The sequence below is a fragment of the Prionailurus bengalensis genome, chromosome D2 (genome assembly GCF_016509475.1).
Source record: "Prionailurus bengalensis isolate Pbe53 chromosome D2, Fcat_Pben_1.1_paternal_pri, whole genome shotgun sequence".
NCBI classification, from domain to species: domain Eukaryota; kingdom Metazoa; phylum Chordata; class Mammalia; order Carnivora; family Felidae; genus Prionailurus; species Prionailurus bengalensis.
Window position 1 is genome coordinate 44,828,214 of NC_057351.1, and position 17,253 is coordinate 44,845,466.

General features: G+C 40.5%; 2 protein-coding genes across 3 annotated transcripts in view; one reads left to right on the forward strand and one right to left on the reverse strand.

Moving 5' to 3' along the window:
* Positions 1–4,643, reverse strand: part of GLUD1 (glutamate dehydrogenase 1) — a 38,047-nt gene extending 33,404 nt beyond the window's left edge. Inside the window, exon 1 of the mRNA XM_043596789.1 lies at positions 3,899–4,643. Within this exon, the coding sequence (XP_043452724.1) occupies positions 3,899–4,358 (460 nt within the window). The 5' untranslated portion in view covers positions 4,359–4,643. The remainder of the gene's footprint in view (positions 1–3,898) is intronic.
* Positions 4,644–4,684: 41 nt separating this feature from the next.
* The window catches only part of SHLD2 (shieldin complex subunit 2), an 83,098-nt gene continuing 70,529 nt past the window's right edge, over positions 4,685–17,253 (forward strand). Inside the window, exon 1 of one of the 2 annotated variants that reach the window (XM_043596787.1) lies at positions 4,685–4,768. The gene's annotated coding sequence lies outside the window, so the exon portion shown is untranslated. The remainder of the gene's footprint in view (positions 4,769–17,253) is intronic. The other variant, XM_043596786.1, reaches the window with a different exon arrangement.

Sequence of the window (17,253 nt, forward strand, 5' to 3'; positions counted from 1 at the left end):
ATTTTATATTGTGGAAGTAGATGCAGACACACAGTCACACTCTGAGAATGTTAGAAAGTGTGAGTCTATTCAAAGTTAACCAAGCTTTGGGGTGCCTGGGTGGCTCAGTAGGTTAAGCATCCAACCTAGGCTCAGGTCATGATCTCATGGTTTGAAGGTCTGAGCCCCACACTGGGCTCTGTTCTTCCAGAGCACTCTGTCTCTTGCTCTCAAAAATAAATGTACATTAAAAAAAACTGTAAAAAAATAAAAACAAAAAAACAAAGTTACCCAAGTTTTGATGGTTGTCAATTTGACCCAGCAGAAATAAGTCAGAAACTTTTTTTTTTTTTTCAGTGAAGACAGAGGATGTGCCCTTTTAAAACAGTAAAAGTACTTTCTGTAGTGTTGCCACAAAGTACCATCATCATCAGACAATTATATTCCAGAGGACGAGTGGACTAATACTACACAGACTCCAATCCTGTTGCCTCCCTTGCCCTCCACCCCTGCATCCTGTCCCCCAGAGACAAGAACAAAGCCTGTCTACCTCCCACTGTTTTCTTTTTCTTTTTCTTTTTTTTTTTGCATTTTGGCTCTTAAAAAACAAGTCAATGGGTTAACACAGTTTATACTTTTTTTTTTTTATACTGATATTTACAGTTAAACAAAAGATTCAGGGTCAGTATATCAGGGCATTCCATTTACAGTCAATCAACTTCATTTCAATAATGATAACTTTAGAAAGTTCTATGATAGAAGGAAGAATCAGTAACAGAATTTTGGCTTAATAGTTTTAATATGACGAAAAGAGGTGGGGGAGGACAAGTTGGGAGAGAAAGTTAAATTGCTCCTATATCAATGAATTGCTGTTACCAATCTGTACTTCTCCCTCAAAACTGACTTTTAAATGATAAACTTCCTTTCTAAAAAGGTACATGGGCAGAAGCATGGCCAAAAATATACAGAATTTATTCTGAGAAAGATAACAGGAACAATCACTGATAATGTTTTCAAACATGTAAGAAACTTTGAAAAAGTCTTCTCAAAGCAGAAATTCCCACACTATTCATCTTTGCTGACAATATTAAGACTGCTCTTAAAACTTCCCTTCAAAGCCTAGAGCATACTCTTTTGCAAATCCTTAATAGGTACCAATCTGATGATTTCAGTTAAATATGCTTTGCAGGAAAAGAAGCAAAAAACCTAAAATGTATTATTAAATATTTACTTGGAAGAAAGTACACATCAGCCACCCCAGGTCTGAAAAACACCTGTTTCCCTTACACAGATTATAATTAGATTGTTACTTTCAACCTTGAAAATTTTATTTCTGGAAACTCAGGTAGAAGGTCCAGGAAAGATTAGATGCAGAAAACTGAGGGTTATGAAAAGTATGAAGAGGAGCAGACAAGGCTTTTTTGGGTTTTTGTTTGTTTGTTTTTGAGAAGAACTATGGTAGAGAAGGCAGTTGAGGAGGTGAGAGCGAGTGTGTTAAAGTATGCTTAAAAGGGAAAGATTTACTGAAGTCACAGGGATTATTCGAAGCATCCTTAAAAATTTCAATCACCTAATGTATTCTGTATTTCTAAGACCACAATACAACCAAGGAGGTCAACAACTTTCTTACAAGCAAAGCAAAACAAAATAAAGCTTTCATGTTTAATTGGAGACAAAAACTACCAAAAATAAAGTGCTCTTAGAATATGTATTCTCTGCAATGAGATGAAGGTGGCAATGGGGAGAAAGATCCTGGAGTGTTATGAAAGGAAAGCATGTTCAAATTTTGATGATCACCTATTTAGCACACTAAAATATTTTTAAGGGCTTTCAGGTCTATATAATCCTCCCAATCTCATCTCCATGATGTCTTTCAAATTCCTTAAGATAATATTTATCACTTTATAGTGGCCAATTTTCTTACACGTCCTGTTATCTTTCAATGCCTGTTATTAATCATTAGTTGCAAATAGGTTTCTCCATGTTTATATGCTGGGAGTTAATAGTGCTTTTAGTATATGCCTTCTGGTAAATGGGATAAACTGAAGAGAGAACTGTATCTTACACTTCCAGTGCAAGCAAGTGCTACAATAACAGTGTCTCAAGAGGGCTGATGTGATTTGTTGCTAGGTTCAATAATTTGGTACGAAACTGCCATGGAAACAAGAGGATAAGGACTGACAAACTATGGTAAATTTTAGCTGCTTTAGTGGGTTTGTGGAGTTGTGATTTATAAAGATAGGAGAGGGCTTGGCATAAAAAGAACAGGAATGTAAAGAACTTCAGGGAAACTAAATTAGATCCTGCCGGAAATTTACATAATGGTTTATTTGTGTATCTTTTAAGGGACTGGAAAATACTGCCAGCAGGATAATAATATAAACTAGATGTCCATTTTAAAGACACATTGCAGTTTAGTATTTGCTAACCTCTCTTCCTCCGTCATCCTTGTTTGCTTTTCTTGGGAGTCTAAACTTGTATTCTTGGTTTAGAGAATAAGGGAGTGGTAGGAAGAAGGAAGGTGATGTAGGAGACTGACTGTGTACCTTTTATGTAATTTTGGAGCTGCAAAGGGAAATTAGAGGTCAAAGTGGTTCAAACATTAGTTTGAGAAGAGGAAACAGAGCTAGAGGATAATTAAGCTCTAAAGGTATGTCCTAGAAGAGGGTGGGGCCAATGCAAATTTAACAAGTAAATCATTAAACAGTTCAGGCAACCTTTGTTCCCAGGCTGGGAATGCCAGCAGAGTTCAAATTCTTCTAGTAGAGAGATTTCTAAAAATTATCATTACAAGTCAGCTAGTGTAATAGAACACTGTGACAGGCTTATGGAGACAAAGGGTCCAGCCCAACATCCTCTCTGTGGTTATTAGCCAAGCAACCTCAAGCAAGACTTCACCTCCTTGGGGCCTTTATTAAACATCATTTTTTTTTTTAATAGAAAAGAAGTGGCTTTACCTTTTTTTTTTTTAAGGTTACATTTATACATCTTTAAAGATGTACTGAGGAGAAATGTTTGAAAGTTTTTATTGGCCCAAAGGAAGCAATCTGACTGCAGAGGCCAAATCTACACATATTCGAAAATTTAAACTACGGGATAAATTGGTGACTATCAAATTGTAACCGTTCAACTCCTTTCCTTCAGTACTTTATCTTTTACCCAAGCTCAAATCTGGTGCTAGCCAGGACCAGTCCACACCCCCAGGGCTATTTCATTCCATTGGCTGGCGGGCTGTCCTGCATTCTACACCCTTTAAGATTTACTGTCAGGGCGCCCGGGTGTTTATTTGTCGGAGATGTTACGTTGCTCATGTATTACTTTGTGTGTGTGTGTGTGTGTGTGTGTGTGTGTGTGTGTGGGCGCGCGCGCAAAACTGAGGCTGTCAGGGTAGAAAAACAACTTAAAAAGCCAATGCTGTAATTAGTAAAATCGTTTGCCTAGTAAAACTGTCTAGATTTCAAATCCACAAGACAATTCACTTTGTAAGTTCCTGTATCATTTGCCACTGATGTAAAAATGAGTGGGGAAAAAAAGAGCTGGAAAAACTATCTCATAGTTTTCGTTCGGTGAGTCATAGATGCTCACAAAAACTTGCAGAGCACAATCTGATGGGCCGGTCATTCCCATATCTAGAAGTGCATTTCGTCAGGATCCACCCTGGGTGTCACCTACACTAAGATCAAAAGGAGAGCGGTGCAGCATCTATTCAGCATACAGTGTTCACACTTGCAGGAACCCGGGATGATGGCTCACGGGGGAGGAAGACAGGACCACTACGTGGCGGATTTCGGGAGGAAAACCCACCACCCGCGCGAGACTGACACGCCTGCTGCGGGGGGCGGGGGAGCGTGGGAGGGGGCCAGATCCCCGGCCAGGCAGGGCGGCTGGGAAGGGAGCTAGGGGCTCGGCCGGCGCTCACCTCCCTTGCAGGGCGTGCGGTGCTGGCTGTGCTGGGCTCGGTAGCCTTCGATGACCTCCCAGGAGCCGTCGTCGCGTCGGATGGGGAAGGACAAGCTCAGCACATGGTTGCAGGGCTTGATGATCCGCAGGATGCCGCGCACCCGGTTCCGCTTCTGCTCCTCGCTCTCCCGGGTCTTGAGGTCCTCCACCAGCTTGTCCTCCACGATGCTGGCGCCGCGGTCGAAGAAGCCCTCCACCATCTTGAAGAAGTTGGGGTCGTCCTCGCGGTCGGCCGCCGCCTCGCTGTAGTGTCGCCGGGCGGTCGGCGCGAGCCCCGGCTGCGGGGCTGCGGCGGCGGCGGCGGCGGCGGGCTGCCCGCGGGCCCGGCCCAGCAGCGCGGCCGAGTCGGCCGCCGCGGAGCCCAGGGCGGCGGGCCCGGCGCGGGACAGCAGCAGCGCTTCGCCCAGGCAGCGGTACATGGCGGCGGGGCGGAGGCCGCGGAGCAGAGGCGCTGTCGGAGGCCCGGGGACGAAGGGAGGGAGGAAGGGCCCGGCGCGGGCTGCCCTTTTAAGCTGCAGCTTCCTGCCCCCTGGGCTGTCCCCTCCCCTCCGGCGCCCGCCGCCTAACGGGGAGGACGGACTTTGGGGGCCACGGGCCCAAGTCGCTAGTGAATGGCAGGGCGGGGGGCGGGAGGTGCGCGCCGCCCAGGGAGCCGGGCCTCCGCCTCTGCTGCGGCCTCGCCCGGCCTCCCAGGCGGCGGCGCGTGCCTTGCAGGGGCGCTCGGGGGCGCGCAGGCGCGCGGGCGGGCCCAGTGCGCATGCTCGCGCCGGCCTGGGGGCGGGGCGAGGGACCCACCGGCTGCCGGATCTGCAGGGAGGCGGTGTCTCAGGTCAGTGCGCGCCCCCACCGCGTCCAGGGGAGCGGGCCTTCGTGGGGAGTGGGCACGTTCCGGTAGGGGGCCTGCCCCGGGAAGGGGCCTGTCTGCCTCTGGGGGGCGCTGACAGGCTGGGCCGCGCCGCGGGGGGGGTGGGGTGTGTGAAGGCGTGCGGTCTGGCGGCGGGCTGGGCCTGGTGAGTCACGGGTGTCCCTCCTTTCTGCCCGCACTCCCTCGGGCCGGGTGGCCGCCCTGCACTCTCTGGCCTGCCCTCTGGTGTTCCTGCGGGGCTGGGCTCCGCGACGCGGGAGCGGCGGTTGAAAGCCGGGCTGTGGGCTTGGCTCTGACTGCGGGGAGTGCGAAGGACTTAATGTCATTCGGAGTAGGATTTTTGAGGTGGCTTTCAGGAAAGGAAAAAGCCTGGGAGCTGGGGAATCCCTTACCCACTGGCCTTAGTCAAAAAACTAAGTTTTTAATTTTGCTCCATGGCAGCCATTCATTAATGTCAAGATAAAAGTTATGTGAATCATTGTATCTTTGTAACATTTACTGACCGTGTTTCCCCTTTTCAAAAGTATGTTCTTGAAATAGTTTTAAAAACAAAAAGGCACTATAGAAATGGAATAATAATACTCCAGGAAGTTCTCAGTAATATATGTGTTAAGTGGTCCAGAATAGGCTTTGTAAACTTTAAGCTACATGAGGGTTAATTTTGTACTTACACATATGTGATGAGCAATGCTAAAGTTATAGGCTCCTATGGGTAGGTAAGACACATGTAAGTCCTATGACTCAGTCTTCTGAAAAGCTACCAAACAAAGGCCACAGTACCAACTTTAGTGGCTCCAGTGTACTTTGGTGGTTTAAAATGGCACCTTTTTGATCTGCAAAACAACTTCCTGACATTCACTTTATGCATCTATTAGAATATGGAAAAGAATGTCCTTAATTCTTACAATATACCACAAAGTACAAAGCGACAACCTAGATCGTTAGATTATATTCATTTATCTCAGTGTGCTCTAAAAGAAGATGCAGCTGATACTTTATCTTATTTGCTAGATAAATGTATCATTATTTATATTTGTATGTTGTTTTTCAGTGAAAAATACTCTGTGAACTGAATCCTGAATTTGTCTTGTTGGTAAAAAAAAAAAAAAAAAAAAATCAAGGTACCAAATTTCCTTTTCACTTGATGGTATTATCATTTTACATTGCAAAAAACTGCCATGAAAACCAAACCCCAAATCCTAAAATTTTAGAATAAAGTGATTAACATCAGTAAATATGTGGACATTTTTTTCTCTTCAGATTAAATTCTTTGGTATGTTTTGAGGAAAGTGGTTTGAAAGCTTAGTTTTATTACCCTGTTTATCTCTTTCTTGATAGCCATAGCCTTCTGAAAAATAAATGTTTAACTTCTTCCAAGTTGTATTCACCTGAATTCAAAAGTTGGAAAGGCTATGGAAGTAGTGAGGAAATTATGTTTGAGAGCCTCCTATGTATAAATATCTTACAAAATGGTTCCATAAGTACCCTATAAAGTGGATGCTTTTATTTTTAAATTTTCCATTGTGTTTTAAAATTATAAGTTGTAAAAAAAATTCAAATCATACAGAAAATTCAAATGGTATAGGTAAAAGAGTGATATTTTCCAAACACTACTTTCCTTTCCCCCATTTAGTAAGTAGTTGGGAGTATTTCTCTTTAAACTAAAGTAGGTATTGTAATTCCCGATTTAACAGAAGGGGGAACTGAGGCTCAGAGAGGCCAAATACATTGTTGATGGTCACCTTGCAGGTAAATAGCAGTCTGGGAATCAAACCTGTGTATTCGACTCCAAAGTTATTCTATTGCTACTGTCCAAGAAATAGTTTAAGTATTTGTTGCATTTAAACTACTGTGATATAAAGCCTAGTAAGTTTCAGCTTTACATTGATGATTTTTTCTTATTTTATTTTATTTAAAATTCCAGTATAGTTAACATACAGTATTTTATTTGATTTAGGTGTACGATATAGTGATTGAACAATTCCATATATTACATTGATGATTGCCTTTATAAAATATACAGTTATTTTGTAAATGAAAGTTTTATTATTAGTAATTTCCATTTCAAAAGGAGGCCAGAATTTAACTTGAAGGGAATTTTGGTCACTTGATAACCTTCAACAAAGACAAATCCATGTTCTGCCTTTGACATTTATGAGTTTTCCTTAGCTGTTTTAAAATTGCAGGTTATTTCTCTTTGATCATTGCATGCTTTTGTGTTTGAAAGTGCTTTTAAAAATATTTCAGAAGAAGAGTTTTAGGATTTAGAAAGATATAGCATATAAATAAATGAACAACATAATCTTTAAAAAAATGATTTGAAAAAATGCATACTTTCTACCGTGTCTCTCTTTGTCTCTTCTTGACATTTCATTTAAACAGAATGATACAATATGTGGCCCTCTGTGATTGGCTTCTTTCACTTAGGACAGTGTTTTAAAGATTCATCTATGTTGTAGCATGTATCAGTATTTCATATTTATGGCTAAATAGTATGTATTGTGTTACTGTATCACATTTTAAAATCCATTCATCATGGACATTTTAGCTATTGTGAATCATGCTCTTATGAACATTCTTGTACAAGTTTTTGTTTGGACATAGCTTTTCTGAACTCTTGGGTATATACCTAGAAGTGGAATTGCTGTTAACCTTTGGGGGAAAAAAAGCTTTCTTAACCTTGAGAAACTGCCAAGCTGTTTTCCACAGCAGCTGCACCATTTTCTTTCTTACTAGCTGTATATTAGGGTTTCAGTTTCTCTGCATCGTCTGCAACACTTGTTACTATCTGGTGTTAAGTGGTAGCTCATTTTGGTTTTGATTTGCAATTCCTTGATGGGTAATGATGTTGAACATCTTTTCACCTGCTCATTGGTCATTTGCATATCTTTTCTTGGAGAAATGTCTGTTCATTTCCTTTTCCTATTTTTTTTTTTTAAAGTTTATTTGTTTTGAGAGAGACAGAGAGGGAGAGTGAGGCGGAGCACTCATGCCTGAGAGAGCCAGGAAGAGGCAGAGAGGGAGAGAGAATCCCCAACAGGCTCACAGCTGTCAGTGCAGAGCCCGAGGCGGGGCTTGAACTCATGTCATGACCTGAGTAGACCTGGTTACTTAACCGACAGCCACCAGGCCTTCCTCCTTTTCATATTTTTTAACTGGATTATTTGTCTTTTTTATTGTTGAGTTGTAACAGTTCTTTATATATTCTAGATACAAATCCTTTATAAGATGCCTGATTCGGAGGCGTTTGCTACTGTTCTGTTGTTGCCTTTCCACATCTTTGGTGGTGTCCTTTGAAGCACAAACATTTTTAACTTTGATGATGTTCAATTTATAAATGTTATCTTTTATTGCTTGTGCTTTTGGTGTCATGTCTAAGAAGTCATTGTCTAATTGGAGGTCATGAAGATTTACACCTATGTTTTCTTGTAAGAGTTTTATAGTGTTAGCTTTTACATTAGGTCTTTTTACATTTAGTTCTTTTCCATTTTGGTCTCAAAATGGACTTTGAGTTGATTTTTGTACATGGAATGAGGAAGGAATCCAATTTCATTCTTCTGTTGGTGGATATCCATTTGTTCAAAAGGTTGTTTCTTCCCCCCATTTAATTGTCTACACACTCTATCAAAAATTAATTGACCTGGGGCGCCTGGGTGGCGCAGTCGGTTAAACGTCCGACTTCAGCCAGGTCACGATCTCGCGGTCCGGGAGTTCGAGCCCCGCGTCGGGCTCTGGGCTGATGGCTCGGAGCCTGGAGCCTGTTTCCGATTCTGTGTCTCCCTCTCTCTCTGCCCCTCCCCCGTTCATGCTCTGTCTCTCTCTGTCCCAAAAATAAAAAATAAAAAACGTTGAAAAAAAAAATTAAAAAAAAAAATTAATTGACCTAAATGTGAGGATTTATTTCTGGACTCTTCAGTTCATTTTTGCTTGCCCATATGTCTTTTTTTTACACTAGTACCACACTATCTTGATTACTGTAGCTTTGTAGTAAATTTTGAAATTGGGAAGTGTGAGTCCTCTCACTTTGTTCTTTTTCAAGATTGATTTTTCTGGGTGCCTTGAATTTTCATATGAATTTTAGGATCAAGTGATCAGTTTCTGCAAGACTCCAGCTGGAATTTTGATTGAGATTGTGTTGAATCTGTAGATCTGTTTGGGGAGTTGTACCATTTAAAAAAAAAATTTTTTTTTAATGTTTATTTATTTTTGAGACAGAGAGAGACAGAGCATGAATGGGGGAGGGTCAGAGAGAGAGGGAGACACAGAATCTGAAGCAGGCTCCAGGCTCTGAGCTGTCAGCACAGAGCCTGACGTGGGGCTCAAACTCACGGACCGTGAGATCATGACCTGAGCCGAAGTCGGACGCTTAACCGACTGAGCCACCCAGGTGCCCTGGGAGTTGTACCATTTTAACAATATCCCATCTGGGCTTCATGAACATAAGATGTTTTTTCATTTGCTTAGGTCTTTGAAAATTGCTCTCAGCAGTGTTTTGTCTTTTCAGAGTAGAAGTTCTGTACTTCCTTTGTTAAGTTTATCACTAAGCCTTTTATTCTTTTAGATGCTATTGTAACTCAAATTGTTTTCTTCATTTTCAGGTTGTTCACTTCACGTTATAGAAATATAATTGATTATTATATATTTTTATTTTTAAAGCTTATTTATTTATTTTGAGAGAGAGAGAGAGAGAGAGAGAGAGAGAGAGAGAATCTCCAGCACTGTCAGTGCAGAGCCCAACACCGGGGTCAATCTCAACAACTGTGAGATTGTGACCTAAGCTGAAACCACGAGTTGGACACATAACTGACTGAACCACCCAGGTGCCCCGATTATTGTATATTGATCTTTTATGCTTTCACCTTACTGAGCTCACTTATTACTTATGATTAGTTACTTTAGTGGATTTCTTAGGATTTTCTACTTACAAGCTCATCTGCGAAGGGCGATAGTTTTACTTCTTTTCCAATAGATGTATTTTATTTCACTGCCTAATTGCTGCTTATTTTTCTTTTACTGCCCAGTATTTCGTTGTATGTACATGCCATAGTTATTTTTGCTAGTCTCTCATTGATGGGCATGTAAGTTGCTTCTAATACCTTGAAGTCACAGCAGTGCAACCATGAATAACCTATTACATAGAACATCTGTTTTCAGACTTTTTTCTCTCAGGATGACTTTATCTTCCTAAGTATGAGCAGTGATTTTGAACTTAGGAAGAATTTAATAGCCATCAGAATTTTGTTTTCCTGTGAAGTTGTTCACTTCTCATTTGACATAAGTAGAAAAGTCAAATATTTGATTTTTTAAACAAGAGTTTCTAGGGGTGCCTGGGTAGCTCAGTTAAACGTCTGACTCTTGATTCGGCTCAGGTCATGATCTCACAGTTCGTGAGTTCAAGCCATGCATTGGGCTCTGTGCTGGTGGTAAGTAGCCTGCTTGGGATTCTCTCTCTCTCCCTCTCTCTCTGCCTCTCCCCTGCTTGCTCTCTCTGTCTCTCTCTCTCAAAATAAATAAATACAACTTAAAAAAAAAGTTTAAATAAGAGCTTCTAAACAAGGAACTAAAGAATTTGATGTTTCTTTTATTAGGTCACTATCTTTCTAATTTTAATAGTTTTTTTTAAGATTATTTTGTGACAACATTTTATTTTATTTTATTTTTTAAATGTTTATTTTTTTGAGGGGTAGGGAGTGCACTGGATGTGTAGGAGGGGCAAAGAGAGAGGGAGAGAGAGAATCCCAAGCAGTTTCCACACTGTCAGTGCAGAGCCCAATGTGGGCTCATGAACTGAGATCATGACCTGAGCTGAAATCTGGAGTCAGACACTTAACCAACTGAGCCACCCAGGCACTCCTATTTTATTTTATTTTACTTTACTTTACTGTACTTTATTTTATTTTATTTTTATTTTTATTTTTATTTTATTTTAAAGTAAGCTCTATGCCCAGCATGGGGCTTGAACTCATGACCGTGAAATCAAGGGTTGCATACTCTAGTGACTGATCCAGCCAGGCGCCCTATGTTTCAAGAGGTTTTACACAAGTGCTTATTAGTACTTCATTAATCAGCCAGTTGAGTGTGAGGAGAGAAGAGAACCTTGTGTTATGGGAACACCAAATGCAAAGGCCTGAAGGTAAATGAGACAATGATTTGAGAATATAGGGTAGCATACACTCTGGGTGAAAGCAGTTTGATCATGATAACAGTCTGGCTTAAGCATCAATTTGGTTGAAAATTAGTATTCTCTAATTCTGGTTTTTTTTTTTTTTTTCCAATATTGGTAATTTGGGTGCATCATGGATTGTTTTTCAAGCCATTGTGCTATAATTTTCAGGAAAATTTTTTCTGATACTTGCTTTTGTGTTTCTAATTGATTTTCAGAAAAGTTTGTCATTTTCATTTTTCCCCTTTAGTGAGCATGTTTTTTTAGTAAGCAAAAAACAGTAAACAAAATCCAAGAAAAGGATCTGAGTTTGTAGTCTTTTTTCCTCTTAAAAAAACTTTTTTCCTAATAAATTAAATGTCACTTATATCTACTTGTCTAGTTTGGTTAAGGTGAATAATATTCAACAAAGGTTTTTATCAACTCTTGCTTAAGGGCTCTTTCCATGTTGTGGATAAACATAAAAACTCATTGTAGGAACTTTATCTCTTTAAGCATAGTATGCAAGAAACAAATAGGTCTCTTAAAAATTAACTGTACTAAGAAGGGATTCTGAACTCACCTGTACGTAATTCATTATGTCTCTGTCTTTTCTTTGTTTTTAAATTGAGATCTTTTGTTTCCCTTGTATGTTAAAAGGGTGCCTCACCCCTCAGCTCTATTTATTGATCTATGTAGATGACCCATTATAAAAGCAAATCTTTATTCTAGGTTTTGCATTTCCATTTTGGAAATTTTAGATCACTTGTGATCTTACTATGGGATTGGAGTTAGAATAGTAAGGAAAAAAGTGTAAAAATTTTTACTAAAAATTGAGACATGTCTGTGATGCTGTTAAAAGCAGACATAACAAGGGGCGCCTGGGTGGCGCAGTCGGTTAAGCGTCCGACTTCAGCCAGATCACGATCTCGCGGTCCGTGAGTTCGAGCCCTGCGTCAGGCTCTGGGCTGATGGCTCAGAGCCTGGAGCCTGTTTCCGATTCTGTGTCTCCCTCTCTCTCTGCCCCTCCCCCGTTCATGCTCTGTCTCTCTCTGTCCCAAAAATAAATAAACGTTGAAAAAAAAAATTAAAAAAAAAAAGCAGACATAACTGAAAAGCAGGTCAGAGAAGCAAAAAGTACCTTCTCATTGACTATCATGGAAGAGTTACGGAAGAAAGAGACTTTATTGTGAAGCATAGCTATGAGTGTAATGGCACTGAGTCTGCTCTTATTGAAAGGTAGAAAAGAAAAACATGAATGAGGCAGTATGGATCTAGGAAGAGACACTGGTAATGGTTGGGGTCAGCTAAGTAGCAGTGGCCTAACTTCCTGGCCTTGAAGTGAACAAGATATTTGCTAGCTGTATTAGTTGGGACATTATCCAAATAAAAGTGCCTTAGACTGAAGCTGCAAACTAAATGAGATAACTATAATCTAACAAGAAGCCTGGGGGCAAGGCTATTCCCGTAGGTTATTGGTATAGGGCTCAGTGATTCTATCAGGGAACCAAGAGCTTTTCTGTGTTACATTCAGCAAGTTGGTGGTCTCTTTCTTCATGGTTGTAAGTTTGCTATATCAGTTCCAGGGGTCACATCAAGTTAACAACTAAGTGCTATGTAGAGCATAGCACTATGCTATGTAGGAACAGCAGTTTCCTCCCATACATATTTCTTTGTTGGTAACAGAAAATCTTGGGGCACCTGGGTGGCTCAGTCAGTTGAGCATCTGACTTCAGCTCAGGTCATGATCCCACGGTTGGTGGGTTTGAGTCCCGCATCAGGCTCTGTGCTGACATCTCAGATACTGGAGCCTGCTTACAATTCTGTGTCTCCCTCTCTCTCTGCTCCTTCCTCCACACACACACACACACACGCTCTCTCTCTCTCTCTCTCTCTCTCAAAACAAACATTAAAAAAAAAACCATCTTTTCCAGGGGTGCCTGGGTGGCTCTGTCAGTTGAGCGTCTGGCTCAGGTTATAATCTCATGATTCATGAGTTCAAGTCCTGCATCCGGCTCTCTGCTGCCAGCACAGAACCCTCTTTGGATCCTCTGTCCTTCTCTCTCTTTCTGCCCCTCTCCTGCTCATGCACTCTCTCTCAAAAATAAATAAACATGAAAAAGAAAATCTTTTCCAAAAGCCTGCCGGCCAGCTTCAGCTCTTTCAGGTGGGCCTCAGTAGCTAGGAATGGGTTATATGCCATGCCCTTGCTGTGAAGGAAGCCAGAAGTAGGGCTTTCTGACACTTTGAACTTCTAAGGTACAGATAGGCACTGCCAGCAAGGAAGAAAGAGCAGGAGGAATAATTGTGAAGTTGGCAACCAGCAGTGTTTGCTGTATTTGCTTCAGAAAATAGCTCGCCCGCTCTGTGTTCTTACTGTGATAATATATTTCCTTAGAACTTAAACACAGTTTCAGAGGGGTTAAACATTCTTAAATATAATACTGGGAATTATGCTTGTGGTTTCATGTCTCTACATTGAGAAATCTACAGATTCTAGTTCCCTTTGAAAACTATCATTATGTTTCATGTTCTCTACATTGAGACATTTGCTGAGTCTAGTTCCCTTTGAGATTTTATATAATGATTATAGTTTTAAGATTATGCCTCAATTTTTTTTTTTTTTTTTTTTTTTGCCATTGACACTTATAAGGCAATATTTACTGTGTTGCCAGATAAGAGAACAGAACAGAAACCCATCCTCAGCTTCTGGGGGACAATATGGGAAATATAATGAAATATAAAATGCTCAGATGATTTCATGAGCTCTTCAAATTAAGCTGCCACCAGCAATTTTTGTCAATGGTGTAACACACAGGCAAGTGGCTTAAGTCAACAGGAGGGCTAATCTGGCCTTTATGTTGAAACTGGAAGTTCTTTTGTTGTGCTAAGGGCGGAAGTGACCATTTCATTGGAGCCTCTATGTTATAGGACATACTATCAGAAACACAGTTTGGGATAAGACTATTTTGAAGATACTTGGGGCAGATATGTAAAGATGCCCTTTACATATATTTGTCCTCCACAATTTTCTTGTCAGAGACAGAATCTTTATCATTGTATTCCTGGAGGGCCACATAAAACCAATGAAACACAAAGGTTTCTAGATTCTAGAAATTGATATCACCAGCCACCCACAGTGGAAGTTCTGGCCAGCTGTTTAAAAAGAAATTAAGTGTTGGGGTGACTGGGTAGCTCAGTCTGTTAAGCGTTCGACTCAATTTTGGCTCAAGTCATGATTTCACCGTTTGTGGGATCAAGACCCAGGTTGGGCTCTATGCTGACAGTGCGGAGCCTGCTTGGGATTCTGTCTCTCCCTCTCTCTCTGTCCCTCCTGTGCTCTCTTTCTCTTTCAAAAAAAAATAAATAGACTTAAAAAAAAATTAAGTATTGGTGCTCCTGAGTGGCTCAGTTGGTAAAGCGTCCGACTTCAGCTCGGGTCATGATCTCACGGTTTGTGAATTCAAAGCCTGTCATCGGGCTCTGCACTGACAGCATGAAGCCTGCTTGGGATTCTGTCTCCTTCTCTCTCTGCTCCTCCCTCTCTCTCTCTCTCAAAGCAAATAAATAAAACTAAAAAAAATGAAGTATCAGCGTGTAGCAGTGTATCAGTGCGAAAGTGCTGATACAGAGACAGGAGAGGTGTCAGGACTTCAAGAGCAAGGGAAGTTGTGTTGAAAGGCTCTTTTGAAAGCAGGTATTTATCCATACCTTCATGTGTTTTTTTCTAGGTCAGATATAAAATGGAATTATTTTTGAATAACAATTGTTTGGTGTATTTTAATAAGTATTCTAAAGAATGACAGACTTTGACTATCTTGTGTAATTTCATATTGCCATGCCTCTTTTCTTATGCAATACAAACACCAAAAAAAGTGAAGGAAACATGAGAGAAATAATCACACTTGGCTTGAAAGTAACTAGAAAAAAATTAAATTGAAAAAAAAAAAAGCAAAAAAAAAAAGCAAAAAAAAAAAGCAAAAAAAAAAAGCAAAAAAAAAAAACAAAAACCTTGAGAAAGTCCAGTTCCTTACCTCTTATGGTTGTCATTTATTTTAACATTTTCTTAGAGAAAAATTTAAAAGTGTGCCTATGAAAATAATAGGAAGACTGCCCCATCAGTCTGCAATGACTATGCGTTTTCAACTACAGGCATTCCTCGCTGATCCAAGATCTGCTGTCTGAACTCAGAAACATAACAGATGGGACAACAAGGGATAGTTACATTTATTCCTAACCTATTTCTGCAGACTCATGTCATTTCTAATCCAAGTCACTTTTTCTCATATTGGTTCTCATGATGAAACACTTAAATCTTCCTAATTTGTCTCTATAGTTATTAGTTAAAATAGTAATAACTGGCAAAAACTGAATTTGATTTTTAATTTATTTTTTCTTCTGTTTTTACCCCTGGCCCCCCACCAATCCCCCAGCCTGACTCTGAATTTGAATTTTATTTTATTTTATTTATTATTACTATTTTTAGATATATATACTTAAAAAATTTTTAATGTTTATTTTTGAGAAAGAGACAAGGTGAATGGGGGGAAGGGCTGAGAGAGAGGGAAACACAGAATCTGAAACAGGCTCCAGGCTCTGAGCTGTCAGCACAGAGCCTGATGCGGGGCTCAAACTCACAAATCGTGAGAGGTCGTGACCTGAGCTGAAGTCAGACGCTTAACCAACTGAGCCATCCAGGCACCCCTGAATTTGAATTTTAAAGAGTAGATTAAGACCTGAAAATTCTGAAATAGGAAAGAAGAATGCTTAAAAATCGGTATCTAGGCACAAGCACTCCAGGATATATTTTAAGATACTAACAGTTGAAAAAACAATGACTAGATATATTCATTTTTTCCACTTCTTAAATTTTATTTTTATTTTGAAGTGATTATGCTAATAATAATTTGTTCTGAAATAAGTTTTCTTTAGAAATAATTTTAGATATATAGAAGAGGTGCAAAGATACTGCAGAGTTCCCTTCACCCATTTTCCCCTAATGATAACATCTTATATAGCCAGAATACATTTATCAAAATTAAGAAATTAGCATTGGTACAGATTGATTTTTTTTTTAATTGTCATGTTAGTCAAATTGTCATATTGACCAACATGCTTTTTGCTGAATTACCTGGAGCTGTACTATTGATCTTATTCGTGATCTGTGTTCTTAGCTCAGCTCTTTCTGATGGTCACGTTTGGTACCCTGTGACCTTCATCCTGTTCCTCAGGTTACAGATGACTGACCGCCTTTTGGGCAGATACCCAACCATGTCCAGTCTAAATGCTGGCCAGAAACCTGTGATGTGACTTGGTCAGAAGGATGGCTTTCCAATTTTAGTTTTATTTCTAATCCATGTGTCTCTTAATAATATCCTCCCCACTTACAGAGCTGGTCGAAATGTCTTTTTAAACCAAAAAAGCCTGATCAAAATGATATGCGTTAGGTAACTGCACCTTGGTTCATTGTGGCTAGAGTGTGTGTATGTGTAGGTCTGTTGGGGAGGGAGGGAGAGGCAGAAGAAGAAATGGCAAGAGATTAGGGAGGCAGCTTACCAGACAGCGTGTCTCTTCATTTGACTAGTTTATTGGCTTTACTGATATCTTCTGTTGTATATTTGTCTTTGCGATTTTTGAATCTGGAGATGCAAATCTTTTCAGGTTCTAGAACATTTTCTTTTCTTTTTTCTTTTTCTTTTTTAATGTTTATTTTTGAGAGAGAGAGCCAGAGCACAAGTGGGGGAAGGGCAGAGAGAGAGGGAGACACAATCAGAAGCAGGCTCCAGGCTCTGAGTTGTCAGCACAGAGCCCAACGCAGGGCTCAAACTCAAGAACCGAACCGTGAGATCATGACCTGAGCCAAAGTCAGACACTTAACTGACCGAGCCACCCAGGGGCCCCTTTAGGTTCTAGAATATTTTCAACTGGTACTTCTTCAAATACTGTCTCTACCCCATTCTGTCCTCCTTCACTTTATCTTCTGTGTTTCTTATCTACTCTTTTTGTGTTTTCAGCTTTTTATTTTTTGTGCTTCATTCTACAAGGATTCAGTTTTCCACATAGCTCTTCTTTTTTTCTTCTGGGTTGGGGCTACTGGTAGAGAAGCTTTATAATTTTTCCTGGCATTGAGGAGGGGGCATCTCATCTTTGTGCCATTTTCTGACTTTGGCCATTGCTGAGCTGTACCTTGGCTGGCTTAGTCTTGATTGGCACTGCCTGCTGTGCTGTGTCTGAAGCTGATGTCCCTGCTACTACTGACCTCTGGTCATCAGGTCTGTGTGTGCTGGACCCACCCTAATTCCGGGCT